Source organism: Apodemus sylvaticus, chromosome 8 (assembly GCF_947179515.1).
Source record: "Apodemus sylvaticus chromosome 8, mApoSyl1.1, whole genome shotgun sequence".
NCBI lineage: Eukaryota > Metazoa > Chordata > Mammalia > Rodentia > Muridae > Apodemus > Apodemus sylvaticus.
The window spans coordinates 89447712-89471934 of NC_067479.1; the positions used below are offsets into that span (position 1 = coordinate 89447712).

The window sequence follows — 24223 nt, forward strand, 5'->3', positions numbered from 1 at the left end:
ATCCTTGCCCTAGCCAGCTTTAGAAGTCTCCACCCCCTCCTCTCTCTCTCTCTCTCTCTCTCTCTCTCTCTCTCTCTCTCTCTCTCTCTCTTTCTCTCTCTCTCACACACACACACACACACACACACACATACACACACACACACACACACTACATATATGTATGAGTGTTTGACTGAATATATAAATATATATACACCACATGCACTCCGGATACCTGAGGACGCCAGAAGAGGGTGTCAGACCTCATAAAACCGGAGTTACAGATAGTTGTAACACACATCACATGGATGTTAAGAACCAAACCCAGATCCTCTGCAAAAACAGCAAATGTTCTTAACCCCTGAGCCATCTCTCCAGCCTTAGAAAACATACACTTTACAGGAATCCTGGCTGCCATTATTTGCCCATGTTTAGAGTGGGATGATCATTCACAGTCCCTCAAATATTGCCAAGAACCGAGATGACCTGTCCAGTGGTTGTACCATTGGCCCACTTGTACTCTGGGCCTCCCCTTGTCTCTGTCTTCCCTGTGGTTTATCTCTGGCCACAGAGCCTTCCTTTGTCTCTGGGATGCTGACTGAGGCTCTCTGCAAGTGTACATGGGAGGAGACAGCCTCTGCTTGAAGGACCCCCAAAGGTGCCAAAGTGTTCTGCACCCCTACTAGCCTCCAGCAAGAACCCCCTAGGCACTCCCCAGAACCTGTCTCATAGGATGGAAGAGGAAACCCAGGATTATGCCCTGGCTCTTACAGGAACTGTAAACAGAGTCATAGTTTCCTTACCTACATGTGGGAATAACACAGTATCTGTCAGTGCCCTGGGCCTGGACTAGCACTTGACCATTGGCTGGAGAGGTTCGATCAGTTGTCACCTAGCAGGTCACCTAGAATAAATGCAGGCTTTTTTCTTTCAAGACAGAGTCTCTGCAAAACTGATGATTCTCCTGCCTCCGCCTTCCAAATGCTGTGATTCTGCACAATGCCAAGAGTTCCTAGATCATGTCATTTTCACAAGCATTCTGCTGGCCCTAGCACTGGGGATCCCGGGCAGCAGAAACATAGGATGGACCAGATGGAAACTCATAATGTGGGGATGGATGTGGGGATGGCTTGATCAATTGTCTTAGCCAGGTTGCTATCACTGTGATGAAACACCATGACCAAATGCAACTTGGCGGGGGAAGGGTTTATTTAGCTTCTGTACACTGAATCACAGCCCACTGAGGGAAACCAAGGCAGGAAATCAAATGGGGGTGTGGGAGGGCTGACACAGACACAGTGAAGGGTGCTGCTTGCTTTTTGGCTTGCACTTTCTGGCTTACTCAGCCTGCTCTCTTATAGAATCCAGGACCATCTGCCCAGGGATGGCCCCACCCACAATGAGCTGGGCTCTTCCCTATCAATCACCAATTAAGAAAATAATACCCCACGGGCTCTTCTGTCTATAATTCCATCTTTTTCTTTTCAATGTATTTATCTTTATTTTGTGTGCATTGATGTTATGCCTGCATGTATGCATGTCTGTTTGGGGGTGTCAGATCTTGAAGTTACAGACAGTTGTGAGCTGCTGGGTGGGTGCTAGAAATTGAACCCGAGTCCTCTTAAAGAGTGGCCAGCGCTTTTAACCACTGAGCCATCTCTCTATCCCCCTATAGCCAGATCTTATGGAGGTAATTTTTCTTTCAATTGAGGTTCCTTCCTCTTGAATGAGTTTAGCTTGTGTCAAGTCGACACAAAACTATCCAGGACATCAGTGAACATTGAAATGATAAAGAAATGATGGGCAAAGAGCTGGGTGTCAGAGAGTATTAACATTCGACAGGTACCAGGGCTGTGAAAGGAGGGCCAGGACGAGGATGGGAGAAGTAAATACAAGTCCAGCCCCCACCTTTACCTTCTTGCTGGAAACCTCTTAAGATGAAGCTGGCACCCAGGGTCCCTCTAGGGCAGGACTGCCAATGTGGAAATGGGAGGGTGGCTGGGAAGCTGTGCAAGGTTGTCGGGTGTACCCCACTCAGTGACACCCTCTTTCCTCTCTCCTCAGGCTGGACCACGTTCATGGCTCTCGGGTAGGACTCAGCGAAACGGCCAGAATGAATTCTATGGACAGGCACATCCAGCAGACCAATGACCGTCTGCAGTGCATCAAGCAGGTGGGTGTGGCCAGCTGGTAGGATGGGTGGGGCAGGCAGGGAGTAGGTCTGTGCTGCAGCAGGATGGTCCCTGGGTACCAGCTAATACTAGACCCACACACCTATGAATGCCAGCCACGCCTCATTCCCACCCAGCTGTGCGACTTTGAGCCAGTGTCCTGCCTTCTCTGGGTTTTGCTTCCATGCTTTGAGTTGCAGTTAGGATGCAGTGATGTGTCTAACACAATTGTCTGTCCACTTTCTACCCGCCCTGCCCGGACCTGTGTTCTCTGGGCCCCTGCTCTAGCTGCTTGCTAACAGTAAACAGGAAAGGCCTGGTATGGTTGGCACCTTTCTGTGATCCCAAGCACTAGGTGGATAGAAGCAGGTGGTTGGAAGCAGGAAGATCAGACGTTCCAGATAATCTTCAGCCACACGGTGAATCTGAGGCCAGCATGAACTGCATGAGGCCCTATGTGCAAAAGTTACAAGAAAGGGAAAGGTTCTGAGAACCTTTGCAGAAAAGGAAACTGAGGCACAGAAAGGGAATACTGCTTCAGTGGTGCTAGGGAAACTTCATCCTACACTGCGTGTATGTGGCAGGGGTGGTAGGGTTCCCCGGGTTCCCCAGCTTGTCCACACTTAGAACCCCAGAGGCAGGTCATCTCCAGCACCCCTGTCATGGGTTGTAAGGAACCCCTCATTAGACACACCCCAGACATGACCAGGGATGATGCTCCAACCTCCCCCCCCCCAGAGATAACTAAGAACGATGTTCTCTCTACCTTTGGGTCCAACCTCCAACGGAGGGCTGTGGAGTCTCAGGCTTCACAACTTAATCAGAATAGAAAGGATGTTTGCATGCTTAGATGACAAATGTGACTGCTGGGTGGACCCTGGCTGATGGAGGCTGTGGCCCCACCCACCCTGGACCTCACAAGCTTGGTCTCTTGGCACCTAACCCTTCCAGCACACTAACAGCCTTCTCAGCCACACTAATGGCCTCCCGCAGTCCCTGTCATCAGAAACTACCCCCTTCCCCCCCCCCCGCCCCCACCATACAGCTCTTCTCTGCAGAGACAGCGTGGTTGGCTGCCCCTCGTCTTTAGTTCTGGGAGAACCAAGGCTTCCTCTTTGCAAGGTGCAATTCTCGAGGCTCCTGGTCATCTTGGTGCCACAGGGAGAACTCTGCACTGTGAGTCAGTTCATAGTGCACAGCAAGAACCCCAGGCCCTAGACAGCCTTTGGAGCATCAGCACACCCTGAGCCTGAGCTCGGGGCCTTCCTGGTCACCCAGTAACCCCACTTACCCTGCTCCCCTCTTGAGCTGAGGCATGAGGATCTCAAAGTCCACAATGTCCTTCCTAGTGCTTGGTCCATCCAGGCTGGGGCCATAGTATTCCGGATGGGTGCAGAGGAGAGTGGGTGAGTGGGTGGATGGACATACGGCTGGAGAGTTAGATGAGTAGGTATGTATAGATGATAGATGGGTAGATGGATGAATGGGTGGCTGGCTGGATAAATTGGCTCCTAGATGAATGGACAGATGGATGCGTGGATGGATAGGGATAGATAAAGTGATGAATGCTTGAATGGGCAGATGGGCAGGTAGATATATGGATGGATTTGTTCTGGATGGATGGATAGACACATAGATGAATGTGTCTATGATTCATCCATGTGTCTATCATCCCACAGAGGGACTGGTGGGCAGTTGGATTGATAAAATGAATCCATCACCTCTTGGGGAGCCGGCCCTGGTTGGAGCATTGGTGTGTCCACTTCCTGCCCACACACTCATGGGCATAGCTCCAATCCCCTGAGGAATTGTGGAGAGGGGTGGGGGGTTCTGACGGGAAATGGGCCATCAGTGTCTAGTAACAGCCACAGGAAGGAACCTCTGCCAGTGATTCCAAAGGTGTCCCTGCTATATAGGCTGTTCATCCTAACCCTCACCTGGCCCCTTTCCCTCCCTGGGCCACTGGGGTCCCTTGTAAAGTGGCCAGGTGGCTGGCCTCAGTAGAAGAGCTGTCATTAGGATAATCGGTTACCCACTCATCACTCCTTTCAGACCTTATCTTGTGCCAGTCTAGAGGCCAGGTAGGCCTAAGAAGTTGTTTCTTCTAGACTCCAGAGTCTGGAGGTTCATAAGAGAAGCAAGACCTCTTCATGGGAAGTACCAGTCGCCAGCAGCCCCAGGTGTCCCCACTCTGTAACAGGCTTCTCCCACACTTCTACACTTGGCCACAGCCCTACAAACTCCCCCCACGTCCCCTCCCCACCACTCCCATTTCACAGATGACAGCTCTGAGGTTCGGTAATGTCCTCAGGGCTGCGTGACTCCGCGGTTGAGGTGGTGTTTGGGCCAGGTGTGCACTTTGTGTCATCAAAACACGGTCTCTATGTGATTAAGCCATAATGAGGGTGAGACCAGCAACAAGCGCAGAGCGAAGGCTGAGGCCACAGAGATCCAGGCAACAGCGTTAAGAGGATGCTACTGTTTACCTCCTCTGTGAGATGCATCCCATAATGAGCCAGCTGTGAATGGAGAGGAGGCTGGCAATATGCAGACGGCTTTTGCTCAAACAGGGCCTGACTGAACAAGAGCAGGCTTGGGGATCAGCCTCAGAGGCCACTCAGGAGCTCAGAGCTCCAAAGAGCATTGCCATGGCCACCTAAGAGTAAATGCGGAGCTGGCTGACACCGCTGATTGGTTGTGGCATCGCATAAATAAACGAGACACCTGGTTGTCACGGGGGAGTGCACTCCAGAAGGAGCTGCTGAGCTGTAGCGCTCCATCAGAGCCCTAGTGCTCCCTGGGGCCTCGGAAGGAAAGGCAGATTTAGAAGTGAACGCCAGAAGCAAAGCCAGGCAGCCACCCTCCCAAAGGGTGTGGCTGTGTATGCAGTGGCCCCTCCTGGCTTGGTGATCTTGGAGAAGAAGCCGCAGCTTTAGAGAGCCTCACACTGCTGGCTGGGCTTCTACAGTGGAGGGGTGGGTGGGGCTGGGGAGGACTGAGACCTAACCCTACCCCTGGGCCAGGTGCATTATGCCTGGGCCACATGAGCCCAACCTGGTCATCCAACCCCCATGGCACAGGCTGCTACCGCTCGCTTGCCCTTTCTCTCCCTCTTTCTCTTCTTCTCCATGGGGCGGGGTGTTCTATGGAGAACTCACTTTCTTCTCACCGGAAGCATTTCCTCGCATGAACCATGCTCTGATAAGCACAAGGAACCAAAATTCCCATGACCACATGGGAGTCTCCCATCGCCATCTTACAGATGGATGACTGAGGCTGAGAGAGGTGACAGGACCATCCTAGATTAATAGGGGCACAGGCAGAGTGATCCCAGAGCCCTGACCCCAGAAGGGCTCCCACATCCCCATTCTGGGATGCCAGCTCCAAGGCCCACTCTGCCCTGGCTGTGAACTGACTTGTGCCACAGGTGAATTATACGGCCCATCTAGACCATGGAGACCCTGCTGGCCTACCAATACCAAGGGAACTGCTAGCATCCTGTGTGTATGCATCTGGTTTCTACATGATACCCTCTGGGATCATACCTACCACTAGGCCAAATCACAGCTGTGACTCTAACTTGCCCCATGGCCCTGGTCTTCTACTTCCTGGTCCCAGTGCCAAATGACAAGGACACAGGAAGCCAAGGGTCAGTGTTAAGGATGAAGTGAGATCTTTTCAACTCCTCCATGATGGCAGCCTGGGACCTGAAGTAACTCTGAGAGCCCCAGGATTCTGATTTCCTATGTGTGAGGCAGGAGGAAGAGGCTCCAGAAGGGCCCAGATCATCTAGGCCTGAGGAGCTGGAGGAGCTTGAAAGCTCAGAGCACTAAAGCCACAAACACAGTACTATAGACAGAGTGATGATCCAATACTGTGTACCAAGTCCTCCTTCCCAGTTAATGGGTGTCCTCCTCCCCCGACACACACAGGGAGGACCTCAGCTGGAGTAAAGAGAGTGAGAGAGGGTGGGTTGTTAGGAAGGCACCTTCAGAGCCTGCTGGTTTCAAGTTTAGAGACTGGGTACCACCTTCCAAAACCCCTCTGGGACCCCCTCCCCAGCCACCCGCATCCACAGAGCACTTGGGTGTCTGATGACTTTGGCCTTTACTAGCCCTGATTCTCACTTTTTGAAGTGGGTCGCTGACCTCATCCTGCTGGTGTTTGAGAAAGCTAGAGACTCCAGCCTGCCTTCTGCCCCTTTCCGCGTGTCTTCTTCCTAGCCAGTCCTGAGGTCCTCTGTTCCGTGGCCTCTTCTTGTAGCCTCAAGCCTTTCTCTTTTTTCCTTCTCCACAGCACTTACAGAACCCTGCCAACTTCCACAATGCTGCAACAGAGCTCCTGGATTGGTGTGGAGACCCCCGCGCCTTCCAGCGGCCCTTTGAGCAGAGCCTCATGGGCTGCCTGACGGTGAGTCTTCACCTTCCCCACATAGCACCCTGGGAAGCATGGATGTGGGACCGGAAGTCCTGTCCACCTACCTTTCTGTGGGCCCCAGATGCTGGGGGAGCAGCTGCCCACGCTGCAAGGTGGTCCTGCAGGTGCACCCAACCCCACTGCTATGGAGAGAGTCTTCATGGGATGTATGGCTTCCTCACACTAGATGAGAAGCACACTGTGTCCTCTCCTCAGAGGCAGGGGAACTTCCTTTTCCACAGCCAATTATTCCTTTATCTGCCAAACATTTATTGAACTTCGCTCTGGTCAGCTATCTGTCAACTCAAGAGCATGTATAGAGCCCCAGTTACATTCATCCATCTGGACAAGCAAACCTTGATCGATCCCTCATTTATCATTTATAGATTCCTCTGTGAAGTTCTGGATACCCCAGGATAAATTAAACTTTTTTAAAAAAAGATTTATTTATTGTTATATGTAAGTACACTGTATAGCTGTCTTCAGACACACCAGAAGAGGGCATCAGATCCCATTACGGATGGTTGTGAGCTACCATGAGGTTGCTGGGATTTGAACTCAGGTCCTTCAGAAGAGCAGTCAGTGCATATAAATGCTGAGCCATCTCACCAAACCCTAAGTAAAACTTTCTTAAGCTTGCTTTCTTAGGAAAGAGGCAGCAGTGTGGAGAAATGACTGAGAAAACAGGTGACAAGAGCAGGGTGTGGGTCTTTGCCAGCTGGGAGGTGGGGCTAGTCATGCAAAACCATGCATACATATAGCACAGCTCACCAGGCTGCCGAGCACAGCCAGAGTATCCCCGGGCCATGAAGCAGCATGTGCAAAGGCCCTGGTGTCCAGAGAACTGGGTGGGGTTCAAGATCCTGCCTGGTCTGGATCCTGAACCTGCCCAAACCTGGGGCTAGAAAGAACCTGGGAGTTGTCTGTAACTTCTAAGTATCCCCCAGCCATGTAGCCTGCCTACATTAGGACAGTCCCTCAGAAGGGCTGTAGTAGGCTCAGGGCATGTGGATCACATTGTGTGGAGCCTGCATGTCCTCCTGAGTGTGGAACATAGGCTGGAGATGCATGGCCAGGCAGGAATGGTGTCTCCAGACAAGACGGGAACAAAGAACCCAGCTTAGCTCTGGCTTAGAAGAGGAGACATGGTGACCACATTAGGCTGTCTTGTTCTGAGAAAGGCTGAGATACTGTTAGCACATGCCACCTCCCAGAATCCACCTGTCCTTAAAGCTGCTTACTTTATACCGAGGAAGACACTGAGACTCAGAACTGACTGCCGTGCCACCCAGTCTTAAAAGCATCTCGGTCTCTAGCTGAGGCCCCCATGAACCTCAAGGGGACAGTCCAGGCCATCTAAACCATGACGGAGAACCTACCAGGGCCCATCTATCAGAAGCTGACCCCATCTGTCTCACTCAGGCCGCCTGCATGGCCCTGCTGTCTTCCTTATCCTCCAGCCCCCCAGCTCCCCTCTCCGCCCAGCTGCCTAATCCTCTTTGCAGGATCTGGGTCCAGCCTAAGCCCCATAGAGAGGCCAGATGTTGCCCTGTCCGCAGTTCCCACCCCAGTTTCCTGTAACTGTAGTGGGAAGAGAGGCTGGGGCCGTGCACAGTATGTCAGTAGACAAACTGATATGCTACCCCAGCCGACTGTCCCAAGCTTGGTCATGGATCCAAGGAAGACACTGGCCCTGGCAAGCCTGGATAGACCAAGGGCTAGTCCTTCCTTACTTGTCATTCAGTCATTCAGTCAGCAGACATTTACCAGGTCCTTGCTGTGGGCCGCCACAGTAGCCATGAAACACAGTAGGAACTCAGAAGGTCTTGTTCCTGGGGAAGAGGCTAGTCTAGGAGAACAGAGCCTAGGTGTCAGCTGGGTGGCAAAGAAGCAGAAGACTGAGAGCTGTGGCCAAGTTCAGAGTGGTTGTGGGGGTCTGTCCTGCAAGTGAACCACAGTGCAGGGCTTTGTGTATGTGCTGGGTAGGGGCGGGGGTCCATCCTGGGAGTAAGCAGCTATGCAGGGCTTCCTGCAGAAGGGACCCCCCCAGGAGGACCCCCTTGGGATGTTCCTGAGCAGAGATGTGTCTTTCCAGGCTGAGGACACTGTGGACAGAGGTTCTGTGTCAGTTCCCTGAGGCCCTTCACCACTGCCCCACGATAGAGCACGTGTTTACCCCTGTCCTCCAGCCTGTGTCCCGACCAAAGGGAGCCTTTGAAAACTCCCCTGTCACCCCACCCACACGGCCACAGCTGCACAGCGCTCAGGAGAGCCTGCTGCTGGAGGGAGTTAGACAGGGGAAGGTCACAGACGTTGACCTTGGCATCCAACCTGTTTTTCAGGGCTCCATCTTCACGGTATCTAGAGAAGAACCTTCCAGGTAGGCAGGGAAGGAAGTTACCATCTTCACCCCAGTGCTTCCTGCAAGAAGAGTCAAGTGCAGGGCAGGGAGGCTAAGCCCTCCCCAGCGCGCACGCGCTCACACACACACACACACACACACACACACACACACACCACTGCAGGCTTGGGTCCCTCCCTAGCCTGGGGTAGCTAAGCCTGCGGGTTGACACAGTTCCCTAGGTGACCTCTGGTAGCTAGTTCCAAATTCCTCCAGATCGGCTTACTTTGAGGATATAAATTAAAAACCACTCAGCTGCAGAGAACAAATGGGCATGGAGGGTTTTGTTGTTGTTGTTTTGGTTTTGATTTTTATGTTTTTTTTGTTTGGTTTGGTTTGGTTTGTATTTGTTTGTTTGTTGTTTGTTTTGCCACGAACTTCTAAGCTGCCCAGAGTCGGTTCACATGTGAGTCTCTGGGCCACAGACTACCTAAATCAACCCCTGGAGGCCTGTCTCAAATTCATTAGTCATAAGAACATTTGTACCCATTTCACAGGTGAGGGAACCGAGGCCCAGGGAGTAGATAGTCACTTGAACAAAGTGAAATGACTGTGAAGGGCACATGCGCACCCCAGATTCATACGCAACTTCAGTGAAGCAGCTGCCACAGCAGGACCCTGTGATCATGTATGCGAGTCTCGTCTCTGGGACAGTGTTTTTACCCTTTGAGGTATTGAAACTAAACACCCTGCCAGGTGCCTCTCCCAAGGTCTAGGTACCTGCCAGCCAGGCCTAGCAGAAGGGCCGCCTTAGGTGAGCTGGTTTCTAGCCTGTACCCAGTCTAGGCCAACCACAGGACTCTGACTGGAGTACAACAGGCCCCCCTGAGATCTAATCTGCCCAGCTTTCCAATACACCTTACCAGTGGTCAAAAGGACCCTACCTTAGGAGACCTTCTTGGGGGCTCAGACTTAGCCAGGGGCTAGGCAGCACATGAGACTTTTTAGTGTCACAGGCTCCCACTTGCTTGCTCTGTCATCCCTTGGCTGTGTGATCTCAAGCAAAATCCCTTTCTTTCAGCAACAAAAGACAACTTGAGCCCAACGCGTGCCAGACTTGGCCACAGCAGACCCACGGTTTCGCCGGCCTCAAGTCCTTGCGCCTCTCTTGCTCAACTTTGCTAGAATTGGTTTCCTAAACCAGAGCAACAAGACTGGCCAGTATCAGACCAGGCCCAAAACCTTTGCCTTCCTTCCCTGACCCAAGGCCTCCCTGGAGGTGGAGAGCCATGACTTTAACCCATTGTTGGCCAGGCTACCTGAAACACACACACACACACACACACACACACACACACACACACACACACACGCACACGCACGCGCACGCGCGCGCACACACACACACACACACACACACACACACACACGCACACACACGCACACACATAGGCTGTTGTTCCAGAAACGGAAGACACCATAGGCAACATCTAAGCTGCAGGTCAGAAAGTCTAGAACTTTCCCCACTGGCCAGATTGAAAATTCCCACAGGCCAGATTGTATGAGGCATCAGGGCTGAGGCAAGCAGTCAGGAGCCTTCACTCCACAGGGCTAAAGACTTGGGGGCAGACAGAGAGCCGGGGAGCCTGTGGGGAAGAGACTGGGGGGCATGAAGGGTTCTCTTTGCCTCAGAAACTGAGCAAAGATCCCAAAGTGAAATTAGCTGCTTCTTCCCGTCCTAGCTGGCTTCGGGCCTGCAGGGGTTTTCCAGGACAGAGGGCCCAGAGCTCTGGTCTGGCAGGTACTGGGAAAAGGCACTCTCTCTGCTGGCTCCTCCCTTATTCTGTTACACTCCATCTGACCTTCTGTGTCCCTTCAGTTTAAAAAGAGGAGATGGAGCCAGGCATGGTGGTACATCTACAGTCTCAGCACTGGGGTGGATCACAAGTTGGAAGCCAGACTGGGCTACGCAGTGATACCCTTCCAAAGAAAGAGAGATGGGATGGGGGAGAGAGGAAAGGAGAGCTGGCCTCACAGGCTTGGTTGAAAGGATCTTCCCTTCCAACAGTAGAACCCTTGTGGTGAGCCCTCTCCCACCCCAAGCAGGATGCCATTGTGATGGCCCTGGATGCCAGGCTGAGCCCACTGCATCCCCAGGTCCCTCAACAGCATCCAAGAAGGGCAGACCGCAGAGACTTGAAGACTCAGTCTCCCCTCAGCAGCTGGAAGCAACTTCTTCCCACTCAGCCATGACCTCCTCAGCTGCTCTCCAGTGTGAGCGCATTTCCTAAGCTCCTCCCTCCTTAACAAGGAAGCCTTGTCTTGCCATTGTTAATGAGATGGGAGTACGAACCTGGAAGCAGCAGGTCACCCAGGGATAGGTCTTCTTGGGACAGAATCAAATTCAGGAGCCTCCAGGGCCTCTCTTTGGTCCTTGGGGCACCCCAGCTCCACACAGTGCCTCAACAAGGCACCTATCTCTCCAGATGGGTAAGGTTTAGGGGCTCACTCTAAGGGCTTAGTGCTGAGTAAGGGCTGACCCCCACGCTGAGCTCCGGAATACAGGGTTCCGTGTTTCTAGGCTGAGGTGTGGTGATCTACAGAAACAAGTGGTCACCTGGTCCAGGAACCTTTGACATACTGTAGGCAACCTCTGCCTGTAAACTGTTGGAAGAGCAGCAAATCCGAAGTCTCTGCTTCTCAGGGTCTGGCTGTTGATGCAGGATAGTAGGGGATGCAGGACGTCTCCGGGAGATACCCCAACATTTGCAGATGCCTGGGAGCAGCAGAGTAGAGAGAACCTACAGAGGTAGGAACAGAAGCCCAGATAGAGTGGGAGGAGGCTGAGGGAAGAGCAGCATCCTGGGGCTAGGACCTAGGAGATAGGGCGAGCAGCTATGGGGAGATGCAGAGCACCTAGCTGGAGCCACTCTAGTGAAGGCTAGCTAGGTCATTGCCATTAAAAGGGACCTACTAGAGTCCTAACTCCATCTGGCCTTTGACCCCTGCCATAGCCTGGCGCCTTCACCTGCTTCAGTATTGTTGTGGGCTACTCAGGCTCAGAGCTCTGAGGGAATGGTAACTCACCCTGTGTTTCCTCTTTTCCTGCTGTCAGGTCGTCAGCCGTGTGGCAGCCCAACAAGGGTTTGACCTGGACCTGGGCTACAGACTCTTGGCAGTGTGCGCTGCAAATCGAGACAAGTTCACCCCCAAGTCTGCTGGTAAGTACCTCCTTGTCTGGGGCTCGACAGGTGGACGCGGAGGGTGGGAAGAACCTCAGCTGGTCTAGGGGTGGGGCAAGCCTCTGAGGGTGAGTGACTGAGCCATCAGCCCTAGGGCTTCCAGTCAGCCCTATGTGTCTCCCAGCAGAGGGCCAGCACTCTCGGATTCGCTACACCGCAGCATCAGCACTGACCTGAAGGCAGGCCAAGCATCACTGCCATCATCGCGGTGGGCCCTGGGTGTATGCCTTGTGTTATCTTTCCAGCTGTACCAGTGAGGACGCTGAGGTTTAGGGACACAGAAGAGGTTTTCCTGGTCACGGAGTAACACGTAGTCAGGCCGGTACTGCAGATGGAGCATGCGTAGTGATCCTTACCCACCATTTACTCATTCATTCCTTCATTTACTATTTCATTCAAAACCCACTTAGAGAAAACCAAAAACGAACCTGTCGATCCAGCATTTCTAAAAAGAAACGTCTTCTGCAACGCATTATCTATTCAGACTTGGCCACAGCATGTTTACAGTGGTCTGGGAAGGTGCTGGTCTGCATTCTGTTTTGAAGGAAACACATTATAGTTACTGGGATTTTGGGGTAATCTGGGCAAAAAAAAAATGGACTCCCGTCGTCTCAGTTTTTCTGTTTGCTTTCTTAATGGTCCACTTCTGCACTAGCCACCAGCCCCGTAAATGTGTATGGGCAGCAGGTACATTTGGATTTTAAACAACACAGGCAACTGAGTATCTGGGGTGCCCTTGCTGAGCGTATGATCTCTAGGCCTCGGTTTGACTTCCTTGGGAAAGTAGGAATGATGGTGAGACTTGTCCTGTTGGGGTCATGGTAACGTCTATAAACACATAAAGCGCCGAGCGTGGGGTCAGGTGGATACTAACACTCTTTATTGGTCAGAATGAGAGGGCGTATGACTGTAACGTGTGGGGGTGCACAAGCATGCACATGCAGATGAACACACACGGTGAAGTGTCTGCAGGTTCAGGCTGCGCTGAGTGCTATGAAGGAAGAGTGGAGAAGACGGTTGGTTGGAAGGCGCAGACCAGGCTGGATCAAGGGAAGCTTCCCAAGGTTGAGAAAGAGTGGAATGTGTGACAGGTGAAAGGAGCATTCTGTGCAAAGGTCCTTGAGTGGGAAGAGTACAGGGTTTCGTGTCAGAATTAAAACAAGGACGGTAGTTCTGAAACCTAGAGGCAAGAGCACAGAGCCAGAGGGGGGCTGGCCGAATGGCAGTTGAATCATGTAGGCCCTGTCTTAAAGGTTGTGTTCTTTGTCCTGAGGGTAATGGGAACATGGCTAAAATCCCAGGCTATGACATCCCATCCCCGCTAGCACAAGGAACAAATTGCACCGGCCAGAGATCAGTGTGGACATAGGGGCCAGGGGCAGGTCTCTAAGGAGACCACTGGGGCATGGCATTCGTGGTAAGATGCTTGTCTAGGGTCTTTGCTGCTTTTTATTGTTGTGATAAACTACCATGATCAAAGCAACGTGGAGGGTAAAGGATTTATTTCCATCTACAGATAACCCTATGCCATCAGGAAGGCAAGTCAGGGCTGACTCAAGGCAGGAACCTGGAGGCAAGAACTGAAGCAAAGGCCATGGAGAAATGCTACTTACTGGCTTGCTTCTTGTGGCTTGCTCTGTTGGCTTATGTATGCAATCCAGGACCACCTGCCTGGGGATGGCACAGTGACCTGGGCCTCCCACATCAATCATTAGCCGGGAAAACGTCCCACAGACTTGCCAGAGGAGGATCTGATGGAGGCCTATTCTCAAGTGCAGTTCTGTCTTTCCAGATGACCCTACCTATGTCCAGTTGACAGAAAACTAACCAGGACACCTAGCATGAGACCCTGGTTTCTATCTCCCTCATACAGATAGATAGATAGATAGATAGATAGATAGATAGATAGATAGATAGATAGATAGATAGACAAGGTCAAGAAAGATTATGTAGGTAAAGAGACACAAGACCAATGGGAGAATAGGTGTCCTGGAAGCCAGAACTAGTCCTTGGTACAAAGGGAGGCCTCATGCCCTGTGAGACCTGACCTCTGGGCCTCTTAAACTCCTCTCCTAATGGCTCATGCAATAGTCTAGAAAGTTCTGTAAACTTCGGCTTTGTGAGACACAGAATATTACCTACATTTATGGATGAGGACACTGAAGTTCAGAGAAGTCTTGTGGCCTGTTTGCGGTCACACAGCTCACAGACAGTCCAGCTGGGACTAGGACTCCAGCCTCCTCTGAGGGCTTCACCCACTCCATCTCAGCTGACTCCTGTCTAGGATCCAAGCATGCTTTCACTTGGCACAGCAGCAGGGTACTGCGCTTTCCAAGAGCCCTTTCAGCGTCAATTCTGAAACAGAATTGTCCTCCCCTCTGTTCGCATCACAGTTGGGCAAGGTCACAGTTCACAGCACCCCTTTCTACACTGGGCCTAAAGCAAAGCATCTGACCATGTATTCCTTTGTCCGTGTACTCCTTCAGCAGCTGGTAATGCAGCATTCCTGTGCCTTGGCAAAAGTGGAATATTCCCTTGTTCGGAGTCAGACCTGTCAGAACCGACAGCCCTGACTCACCAGCTTTCCTAGCTGTGTCTTCAAGAAGTAAGGGCAGCCCTGCTTGAGAGGCTGGAGGTCAGTCTTAGGAGAGCTCAACAACTGCTTTCTTTCGAGGGATGAGGGCCTTGCTGGGCACAGGCTGATCTCTCAGCCGCCTTGCCTGGGTCAGAGCTGTGGTCGGAGGCTTGCCCCCCTCCCCCGCCCCCCCTGCTACCACCCTCCTCCCCCCTCCCCTGCTGCACAGCTGCCTCTGGGAACCTAGAGGGCTGGCTCTCTGTGTGGGCTAAGAAAGATGCCCAGGTGGTACTTGACACAGTGGACACCAGCACATTGCAGCCGTCCTTCTCCGTGTGTCTGTTCCCAATCCCTCTCCTGTCCTCTCCCTTCCTCCCCAAAGGCACATCTCTCCCCTTGCCTCTGTGGATAAGTGGGTCCATTACCAGATATAACCTGCCCTCCGGGTGCACGTGGCTCTCCTAGTCTCCCTAGAGGCCTCGGTCCTGGCACTCTGTGCTCAGAGACTGTGGCACCCCGGCTGCTCCCCGCCTCCTGTCTGCCCCGTTTGTCTAGGCTCCACTTCGTCTAGCTCGCCTGTGCAGTGTCACTGTCCTTCCTCCCCAAGGGCCTCTGCCGGCTGGCCCTTCTTCATTATTCTTGGCCATATCTGTCTTCCTTGACTTTCTGTGCCTTTCTGAGTTCCCTTGCCTCTCAGATTTTAACCCCACACTGGGTCCATGTGGCTCTGCATGTGTATGGCTGTGCATGCATGCATGTGTATCTTTATGTGAAGTATGTGCGTTGTGTGGCTGTGTATCATACATGTGTGCTTCGTGAGCGTGTAGTGCTGTTAAGTGTGTTCAAGGCCATCTCCCTGTGTATTCATGCCTGGTATTTCTGGCTGTGTGGGTTTGTACATGGTCTGTGTGTAGCAGTGTGTCATGTGCGTGTACATTGTCTCTCTGTGTGTGTGTGTGTGTGTGTGTGTGTGTGTGTGTGTGTGTGTGTGTGTTTGCATACTCGTGTATGCTCATGCCTGGTATGTCTGGCTGTGTGGGTGTGTACACATGTATCTGATGAGTCCTTCTGTGATAGTGGAGGGATTTCAGTGCATGGAGACCTACGGGTGTACACAGCTGTGTGTGGGCTCTGGGGGTGGTGTATGACTGTAACTGGATGGTTGAGCAGTGTGTGCGTGCACGACTGGCCGCATCCATGGGCAACTCTCCCACCCCTCTGCCTTCTGTCTCTCCTGTCAGGAGGCCAGGCTGGGGCCTGAGAAGGCCGTGCAGTAAGATCATGCTGTGAGGAGAGATGCTTTGTCAAGAATGCTGCGGGAGAGTTGGGACTGCGTGCGTGCGTACGTGCGTGCGTGGTTGCGGCAGTGAGCAGGGTGGTGACTCTGAGCAGGCTCAGGCCTGGGGGCAGCACTGTATGGCGCGAACATGAGAAAGACAGAGACAGAATGCAGAGCCCAGCAGAACCCAGACACTACAGCGAGCCGCCCAGGCAGCCGCCTCCACGTGGGGCCCTCTCATGCCCAGCCCCCAACTCTTTGTTCTGCTGCAGCCTTTAGCCTCTGCGCACACTGGAGCAGGAGCACGCATGCGCACAGGCACTCGCATCCTCATCTTGAGGCTCCTGAGGGGCCAGTTGCACCCTCCCACACCCCACACCCCTTCCTAGCATAGAAGGTCACCTGCCCAGCCCCCAGCCCCTGACACATCCCAGGCTCTCCTCCAGGGCTATAGCAATGCCCACCACCCCCCTCCACCACTGCATGCCAGCCCGGAGTAACTTGGCAGGCTGTACTGAAATGTCAGCCTCTTGGGCGCTCAGTGGTCGGCCTTCTGTTCAGCCTACATGGGAGTGAGTACCAGGCAGGCGCCATGTCCAAGGGCCCCCAAGAGTCGTCTGCATGCCTCCGCTGGTGTGTATGCTTGAGTGGATCTATGTAGCCTCAGCTGACCCTCTGAGCAGCCAGCACGTGTTGAAATAACAGACTAGAGAATGTCAGAGCCCAGAAGGTAAGCAGCCCAGGGACCAAAGGAAAGGAAGATGCTCACCCCAAGCCATAGTGGGTCTGGGACACAGGTGGAGGTGCCAGCTGCTTTTTTTTGGGGGGGGGGTCTTTTTTTTTCCTGGCATAGCCAATGCTGGGGAGGGGGTTAAATGGGCTATTGGCAAAATGGAAGTGTGGGTGCCCAGCTAGTGTGGGAGGTATCAAGAATACCCAGGCTGCCACCCTGACAGGCACCAGCAAGCTTTTGGAGATGGGACCACAGAAGGCAGAATGATTTGAGTGGGGACAGGCAGAGGGTGTTTACCAATCAGAACACAGTTAGGTTGCCCAGAGCTGGATGTGGGCACTGGACTGCTTGGTAGCTTTAGAACATGCCTGTTTGTTGCGTGCACTTGTTCTTCATGAGGTAGCACCATCACATAAATGTTTTGCGTCCTTTGGATGGAGACCTTGGATCTGCATTCCCAAGGTGGATAAAGTCTAATGGGTTCCCCCTTGGGGACAAGTGATATGCCTAACCTACTACCTACTATTTTACCCCCACCCCACCCCCACCCCAGTCTTGCACTGTGGACATGCCTATATCTGACCTCTGACCTCTGACCTCGGTTCTAAGCACACCGTCTAGCACAGCAGCCCAAGTCCCAAAACCGGAGTGGAAACAATGTAGCTTGCTGGCTTAGAGTCTCCAGATGCATGCCTTCTCTGTTTTCCTGACAGCCACGTGCCTGTCAGATGTCTTCTAGTCATAGTGGAGGAAGGCATTGAGACATGCCTTGCCTCTCTTAGGAGGCACTGGGCCCCACTCTAGGGATCTCAGTTCAGGGATAGGAACCGCAATGGGGCCTTCTATGGTAGCTCATGTGGCAGCCCTGTTGTTAATTTGTCGTGGGATGGGGCTGGGATGGGACGCAGGCACCCAAAGCCAGTCAGGTCATTTCAGCTTCTACCAGCCAGGACTCCCACACCAGGGAAGATAGGTCATATACCACTCTGCCATTGTCTTGGAAAACAAGCCTTCTTGCACCCACCAGGCTGCTTGGTGACTCTGTGACACCTCCATGGTGGACAGCACTTCTGGTCTCTCATAGTGTCATGGCGACTCTCTCTACCTTCACCCTCCCCCATAGCCTTTCTCCACCCTCTCCGCCTCTGCCCACCCTAACAGAGCACTCGGCTGCCTTCCCTTCAGCATGGAGGACAAATAGCCCCGTTCAGGGACACCCGCCAGAGCTGTCTCTCTAAGACAAAGCTGTGTGCAGCTCCCCGTGAAAAACGGCTCTCGGCCGCCCAGTGAGCAGGCAGGATTGGTGGGTGCAGATTGCAGGGGATTTGTTAGCGGCTGCCAGTTCCCCCAGAGATAGCAGGAAGGCAAGGCCTTGTCCTTGAAACACCAGGCCGCCTGGCAGGCTGGGGCACCTTCTCAAGGCCAGGGACAGACTTCCTCCTGGACACCACCCCCACCCTCACGTGGGCTCTGCAGAGCTGGGCTGTGGGGGGAGGGCTTGGCTTCCTTCCTTCTGCAGGGCCTTCTACCCCTCCCAGGCCCGATCCCATGGAAATGGCTCTGGATTTTACTGCCAGCCTGTGGGAACTGACTAACTATCAGATAAGTGTAGTGGCCAAAACCTGTGTTCTCCGTGCCATGGGAGAGGCCACTGGGGCTCTGTGGTTACCACACCCATTTACAGAGGAGGAAACCGAGGCTCTGTGAGGGCCAGACAGACTCCAGCCTCATGATTCTCAGTGCTAGTGACCGAATTTGCTTGCAAGAGAGTCAACTTTGGGTCCCAGGAACCTCCTTCTGAGTGACCCTGAGTGACCCAGGAAGACTGGTTGCCCTGGGGCAATGGCCATGGTCCCCCCTCCCACTCCCATCTTTGTGGGGGATGTGCCCTGAGCTCCTGTAACCTCGATTCTCAGGAAAGAGGGCCATTGGGAGGAAACTTGTGGGCCCAGCATTCCCAGGCTAAGGAATTGGGGCGAAGGGCAGTTGGCTGATCCCCAGAGTATTAAAATCTCACTTTGGAGAAGAGGCAGAGCTGTGTCAGAAAGTAGGCAGATGTGGGAAGAGCATCCCACTCAGGGAAAGGGCTGAGTTTCTCCATGGAGACAGTGGCCATTAAAAGCAAGGGCTGTGTAGAAATGCCTAGGATGTCATCAGGGTAACCTTTTAAAAACACCAAGCAGCTTTACCAAGGAAGAGCGTATCGAGTGGCCATCCAACACTAAGTGGTCAGCCCTCAAAACATCTGTAGAAGTAGCATTATATAGAATGAGCAGGTTATATGTATTTGTTTATTTATTTAGGAATATGTGTATGGTTTGCACGTGCACGCGCGCACACGCACACACACACGTTCTCTCTGTCTCTGGTGTGTGTGTGTGTGTGTGTGTGTGTGTGTGTGTGTGTTGCCAGGTACAGAAGCTGCCCATGAGTACACTAGGCACAGAAAATAGACACTGTCCCAAAATATTGACTTACAAAATCTATCTACTACAAAGGAGGTGGGTGTGTTCGCCCCCTTCCCTCTATTTCCTGTATGTGCTTGTGAGTTTCTTCGGAGCTCACTGGAGTTGTTAGGGGTGTTCAGAACAGAAGCAACTCCTAGGCGCCTCAGCTGTTTCTCTGTACAGGCAGCCTACGCTAGTGCCCCACGAGCCGGAGGAGACAGGCCTCTTCTTGTCAGAGGCCATCCTTCCTGCCTCTCGAAGAATTAGCTCATTTCTCCCCGCCCTACAACAGAGAAGTGTGCAAGGCCAGGGCTGCCTGGGGCTCAGCCAGGTGTCTACTTTCTAAGCCCATCCAAACCAAGAGGCCGAAGAGGATAGGGAGGGGATGAGGGCATCCACCCATGGTAGGAGGTGTCTGCATCTGCAGCTGTGACCCTATCAGATGATACAGAGCTTTCTATGTAGAAGTCCAAGCACTGGGGCCTGTGAGTAGAGGGGAAGCGGCTGAGGATGCGCATGGGGGGGGGGTCAAGGCCCCTGAAGGCCTCCTGCTGAATGGGTGTGTATCTGACCTGGGTCTTCCCATATTCAGGTCCTGCAGTGAAGATCCCACGTACTTTGCTTCTTGGTGTTGGGGATGGGGGGGGGGGGGGGAGCATGGTACCAGAAAGCATGATGGGAGAAATAGGAGCATGGGTGGGAGGGAGAGACCTCAGCAAAGTGTGGCTATTAGGCATGGTATCTGCTGTGGAATCCTGGGGCTCACTCAGCCTGCTCTGCAGAACTCACCCCTTGCTCTCACCAGATAGGAGTCACAGAGGAAGTGCTTACTCACCACCTCTTCACCCCTTCAGTATCATTAGTTGAGGGCTGTCTGGGGTGAGGGATAGGAAGGATGGGCCAACCTTCCAACAAACAGGTAGCTCTGTGGGGCAGGGCTAGGTCAGTGTGTGCTGTGTAGCAGGGAGCAGACAAGGCGCTCACGTGCCTGCCTTGGGCCTCTCCCTGCCACGGTCCCCTACAGCCTTCTCATTACCCAGACAGGCTCCAGTCTAGTCAAATTATGACTGCATACTGAGAGTTTTGCTTTATTCATTTGGGTTCTACATGGAGGTTGTAGAAAAAAAAAAAAGAACTAGATGCCACTACCTACAGAACTATTTATCCCTGCCTACAGTGGAATGGCTGCCCCTTGCCACATTCAGAAACTGTCAAGACAGTACAAGCTACTTCCTGAGTCTCGGTTGAACAATAGTTTTCTTGTGGGGACCTGGGACCCTGTGAGCCATCCTGTGGGTCATGGCCTGTGGATGATGTCATCTTACTGGACATTTATTCCATCCAGCCTCAAGTTCCCCACCATCTAAGGCATCTGCACTATTTCATGGGTGCAAGGAGGAGTCAGGGATGCTGAGTGCTTCTCAGCATGAAAAATACCAAAGAGGAGAGGGCTGATGGGATTCCAGTGCTGGTCGAACTCTAAGCACAGGCTGGAGAGGGAGAGAGACAGAGAGACGGAGAGAGAGAGAGAGACAGAGAGAGACAACGAGAGACAGAGAAAGAAAGAAAGAGACAGAGAGACACACACAGACAGGCACACAGACATACACAGACACACAGACATAGACAGAGAGACACAAAGACAGAGAGGGGAGAGAGAGAGAGAGAGAGAGAGAGAGAGAGAGAGAGAGAGAGAGAGACAGAGACAGAGACAGAAAAAGAAAGAGAAAGAGACAGACAGAGAGACACAGACAGACATACATACACAGACACACAGATATAGACAGAGACACAAAGACAGAAAGAGAAAGAGGAGAGAGAGAGAGAGAGAGAGAGAGAGAGAGAGAGAGAGAGAGCCCAAGCTCTGAAGGTCTGAAATAAATGAATACTTTTAAGGGTGACAGAGACAGGAGTACCACACCTACCACATCTGTTAACCAGTCTGCAGGTCCTACTCCAAGAATCCCCAAGGCAGGCTTTAAGGAAGAAACAGGTTTTCCAGGTATCAGGGACAGAATAAGACCAGAGCTCCAGCCGCCATCTTTGCTTCTCTGCAGGACTGAAGGGGCCCGAGAAGTGAGGGCATTTGCTTTGGGAAAGCAGGACCAAAAGCACTGTCACCCTTTTGGGGACTCCTTTTTGTACCAGCCCCTCAGCTTCCCAACAGAAAGGTGCCCTCAGGACAGAGGTCCTGCTGAAACAGTCCCCCTCTCATGTCCCCTGGTCTCCCAAGGAGGTATGGCTTAACAAAGTCAACCACAGCCACTAATGCTAAAAAGGAAGAGCAGGTAAGAGGATCGAGTAAGCCAGGGCTCTGACCTTAAGGTAGGCTTCGTGTTCTCACTGAGAGGAGGGGTTCTCAGGGACTCCAGGACAGGAGGGTGGTGTGGATCCAGAGCTTGCCAGGCGGTCGGCAAGTTGGTAGGGGAACTTTCTCTCCAAGTGTTGCAAGCCGGCAGCCTTGTAAATCCCTTCTGGAAGAGACAGACAAGAATCAGCAGTTATTATCTGTCTTGCCTGTTTAGATTCACAGCTAGAGCAGGTCAGGAAAGGGCATCTGGATTAGGAGAAAATCTAGTTTATATCCCCTCTCAGTCATAACACAGCAAACCTTAGATCAGTGGGGCAGGCGTCACTCATCCCTTGTCCTGACCCCAGCTGCTCACATCCATTGCCTGGTGCAGGTGAGCAGGTTGAAGTTCAGAAAGGTTAACTAACGTGAGACGGATCTGTGATTCAAGCAAGAATATCTGCTGGGTGTGATGGTGAATACCTGTAATCCCAGCCTTTGTAATCCCTGCCAATGCAGAAAGATCAAGGGTTCAAGGACAGTCTTGGCAACATAAAGACTTGATTGAGGCCAGCCTGGGTTGTATGAAACTCTGTCTCAAAAAGGAGGGGGATTGAGGAGATGGCTCGGGAGTCTCACTTGCTAAGAAGACGTGAGAACCTGAGTTCTAATTCCCAGCAGCCACATACAGATGAGCGGAGCAGCATTTGCCTATAATCCAAGAGTTCCTGGAGCAAGATAGGAAACCAAGACAAGAGAAACCTGGAAGCCGCTAAGATTCCAGTTCCTCAAATAAGAAGAAAGGCAAAGGCCATGCTTAAGGTTGTTCTCTGACCTCCATGTGTGTGCTATAACATGCACACTCATTCATATATGAATGTTACACACATATAACCACCGATAGCAGAGAGAGAGAGAGAGAGAGAGAGAGAGAGAGAGAGAGAGAGAGAGAGAGAGATTAAAAAAAAAAAAGCAAGTGTGGTAGCAGACACTTTTAATCCCAGCACTAAGGAGGCAGATGCAGGCAGATCCATGAGGCTAACCTAGTCTACACAGCGAGTTCCAGGACAGCCAGAGCTACATAGCGACACCCTGTTGAGAAGAAACAGAAACAAAACAAATCCATAACCCAGCTCTCGGGAGGCAGAAGCAGGCAAATCTCTGTGAGTTTGAGGCCAGCTTGGTCTGTGTAGAGAGTTTCAGACACACACACACACACACACACACACACACACACACACACACACACACTCAGGTCTGAAGGAAAGGGAGCAAACAGTGGTTATAAGACAAGATGGCTGAGTGAGGAAAGGTGCCTGTCTCTAAGCCTGCGGACCTGAGTTCCATCCCTGGAACCAACATGGTAGATGGAGAAAACCAAGTGCCACATGTCGTCCTCTGACCTCCACATCTGTGTGCACACGCCCTCACATATACAGAGAAATACAATCAATGTAAAGCACAAGGAATATGGGTCAGCTGGAGGGTACCAAGTTCAAGGCCAACCTGGGCTACACAGATGAATAATAAATAATAAAAAGTGTTAATGATTCAAGCTATCCAGGTGGCCTGAATTTCTTGCACAGGGCATAGATTTGTCTCTGCTGTGAGTTAGACACCTTCCCATCTTTGGGGGTTGTTTGATACTCATGGTGAGGGACAGAGAGTCTGGGCCGGCCCTAACTGACATCAAGAACTCTTGCTAACAATCATTAAACTAGTGCATAGTGAAGAGGAACAGTTAAACATGCAGGTTCAGAAGCTGTCTGCCTGGCTCTGAATGCCACCCAGCCCCCTACTTACTAGTGCTATAACCTTGGAAAAGTCACCAGCCTTTGTGTGTATTTGAGGTTTTGAGCTGATCAGTCTGCACAGGGTGCTTAGAGCAAAGCCTGTTGTCTGGTGATGGCTACGTGTCGGCAGGTTTACCCAGCACACTGATATCCAGGCTCCTGGGGTGCCTAGCATCCCTAGAGGAAGCACAGAGCTGAGGGTGAAGAGCACAGGACCAGTTTGCACTGGTTGTAAGCAAGGCAAATGTTAGCTTCATTCATCTGGGGACCAGGGGGTCTATAATACCGGGCATAGGAGTGCGTACTCCCTATGACACCAAGTCCAGAGAGGCCTGGGCTACGGTTTCCACAGAGTTAGTTCAGTGTGTATCTCCTCTCTTCATGAACAGGAGGCTGAGCCTAGGAGGCAGGACAGGGGCCAGCAGTCCCAGTCTGTGCCCTAGGCAAGAGCTCTGTCCCATCAGGTGCTCCCAGCAATAACCTCAGACCTCAAGGTTGGAAGCAGGGAGGCGGTAACATTCATTGAGCTCTTGCCTAGTGCTGGGCAGGTTGTTCTTTAAATCCTGGGGCTGGTCATCGTAATCCCACCCGACCCATTGAGGGACTCGACAAGTGAACACATGGATAACAAGCCAAGGGATGGTGGAGGGGCTGGGGTGGGGCTCAGTAGTCGCTTACAATTGAAGAGCAGAAGGGAAAAGCCAGAGCAGAAGAGAGTATAGCTTTGGCCGGCTGACTCCAGACACAGTCAACCTCCTGTTTCTTGGCCCCACCTCTCTTCCCTCCCTCCCTCCCTGGGATCAGTCACTGTGTCTAGGATGAAGTGACCCTGTGCCACCTCTGCCTTCTTCCCCAGCTCAGCATGTACACAGTGATGCTCAGAAACTAGGTTCTAGACACTAGATGCTGGCCCAGGGACCTTAGCCACTCTTTTGACACTCCCCAGTGATCTTC

At 52.4% G+C, this 24223-nt stretch overlaps 1 protein-coding gene across 4 annotated transcripts in view; it reads left to right on the plus strand.

The window, feature by feature from the left end:
* The window catches only part of Zmiz1 (zinc finger MIZ-type containing 1), a 203552-nt gene that overhangs the window by 108307 nt on the left and 71022 nt on the right, over positions 1-24223 (plus strand). For all 4 annotated transcript variants that reach the window (XM_052189896.1, XM_052189899.1, XM_052189898.1 and 1 more), the window contains exons 4-6: positions 2047-2155; positions 6450-6563; positions 12026-12131. In XM_052189896.1, coding sequence (XP_052045856.1) covers positions 2096-2155; positions 6450-6563; positions 12026-12131 — 280 coding nt within the window. In that variant the 5' untranslated portion in view covers positions 2047-2095. The remainder of the gene's footprint in view (positions 1-2046; positions 2156-6449; positions 6564-12025; positions 12132-24223) is intronic.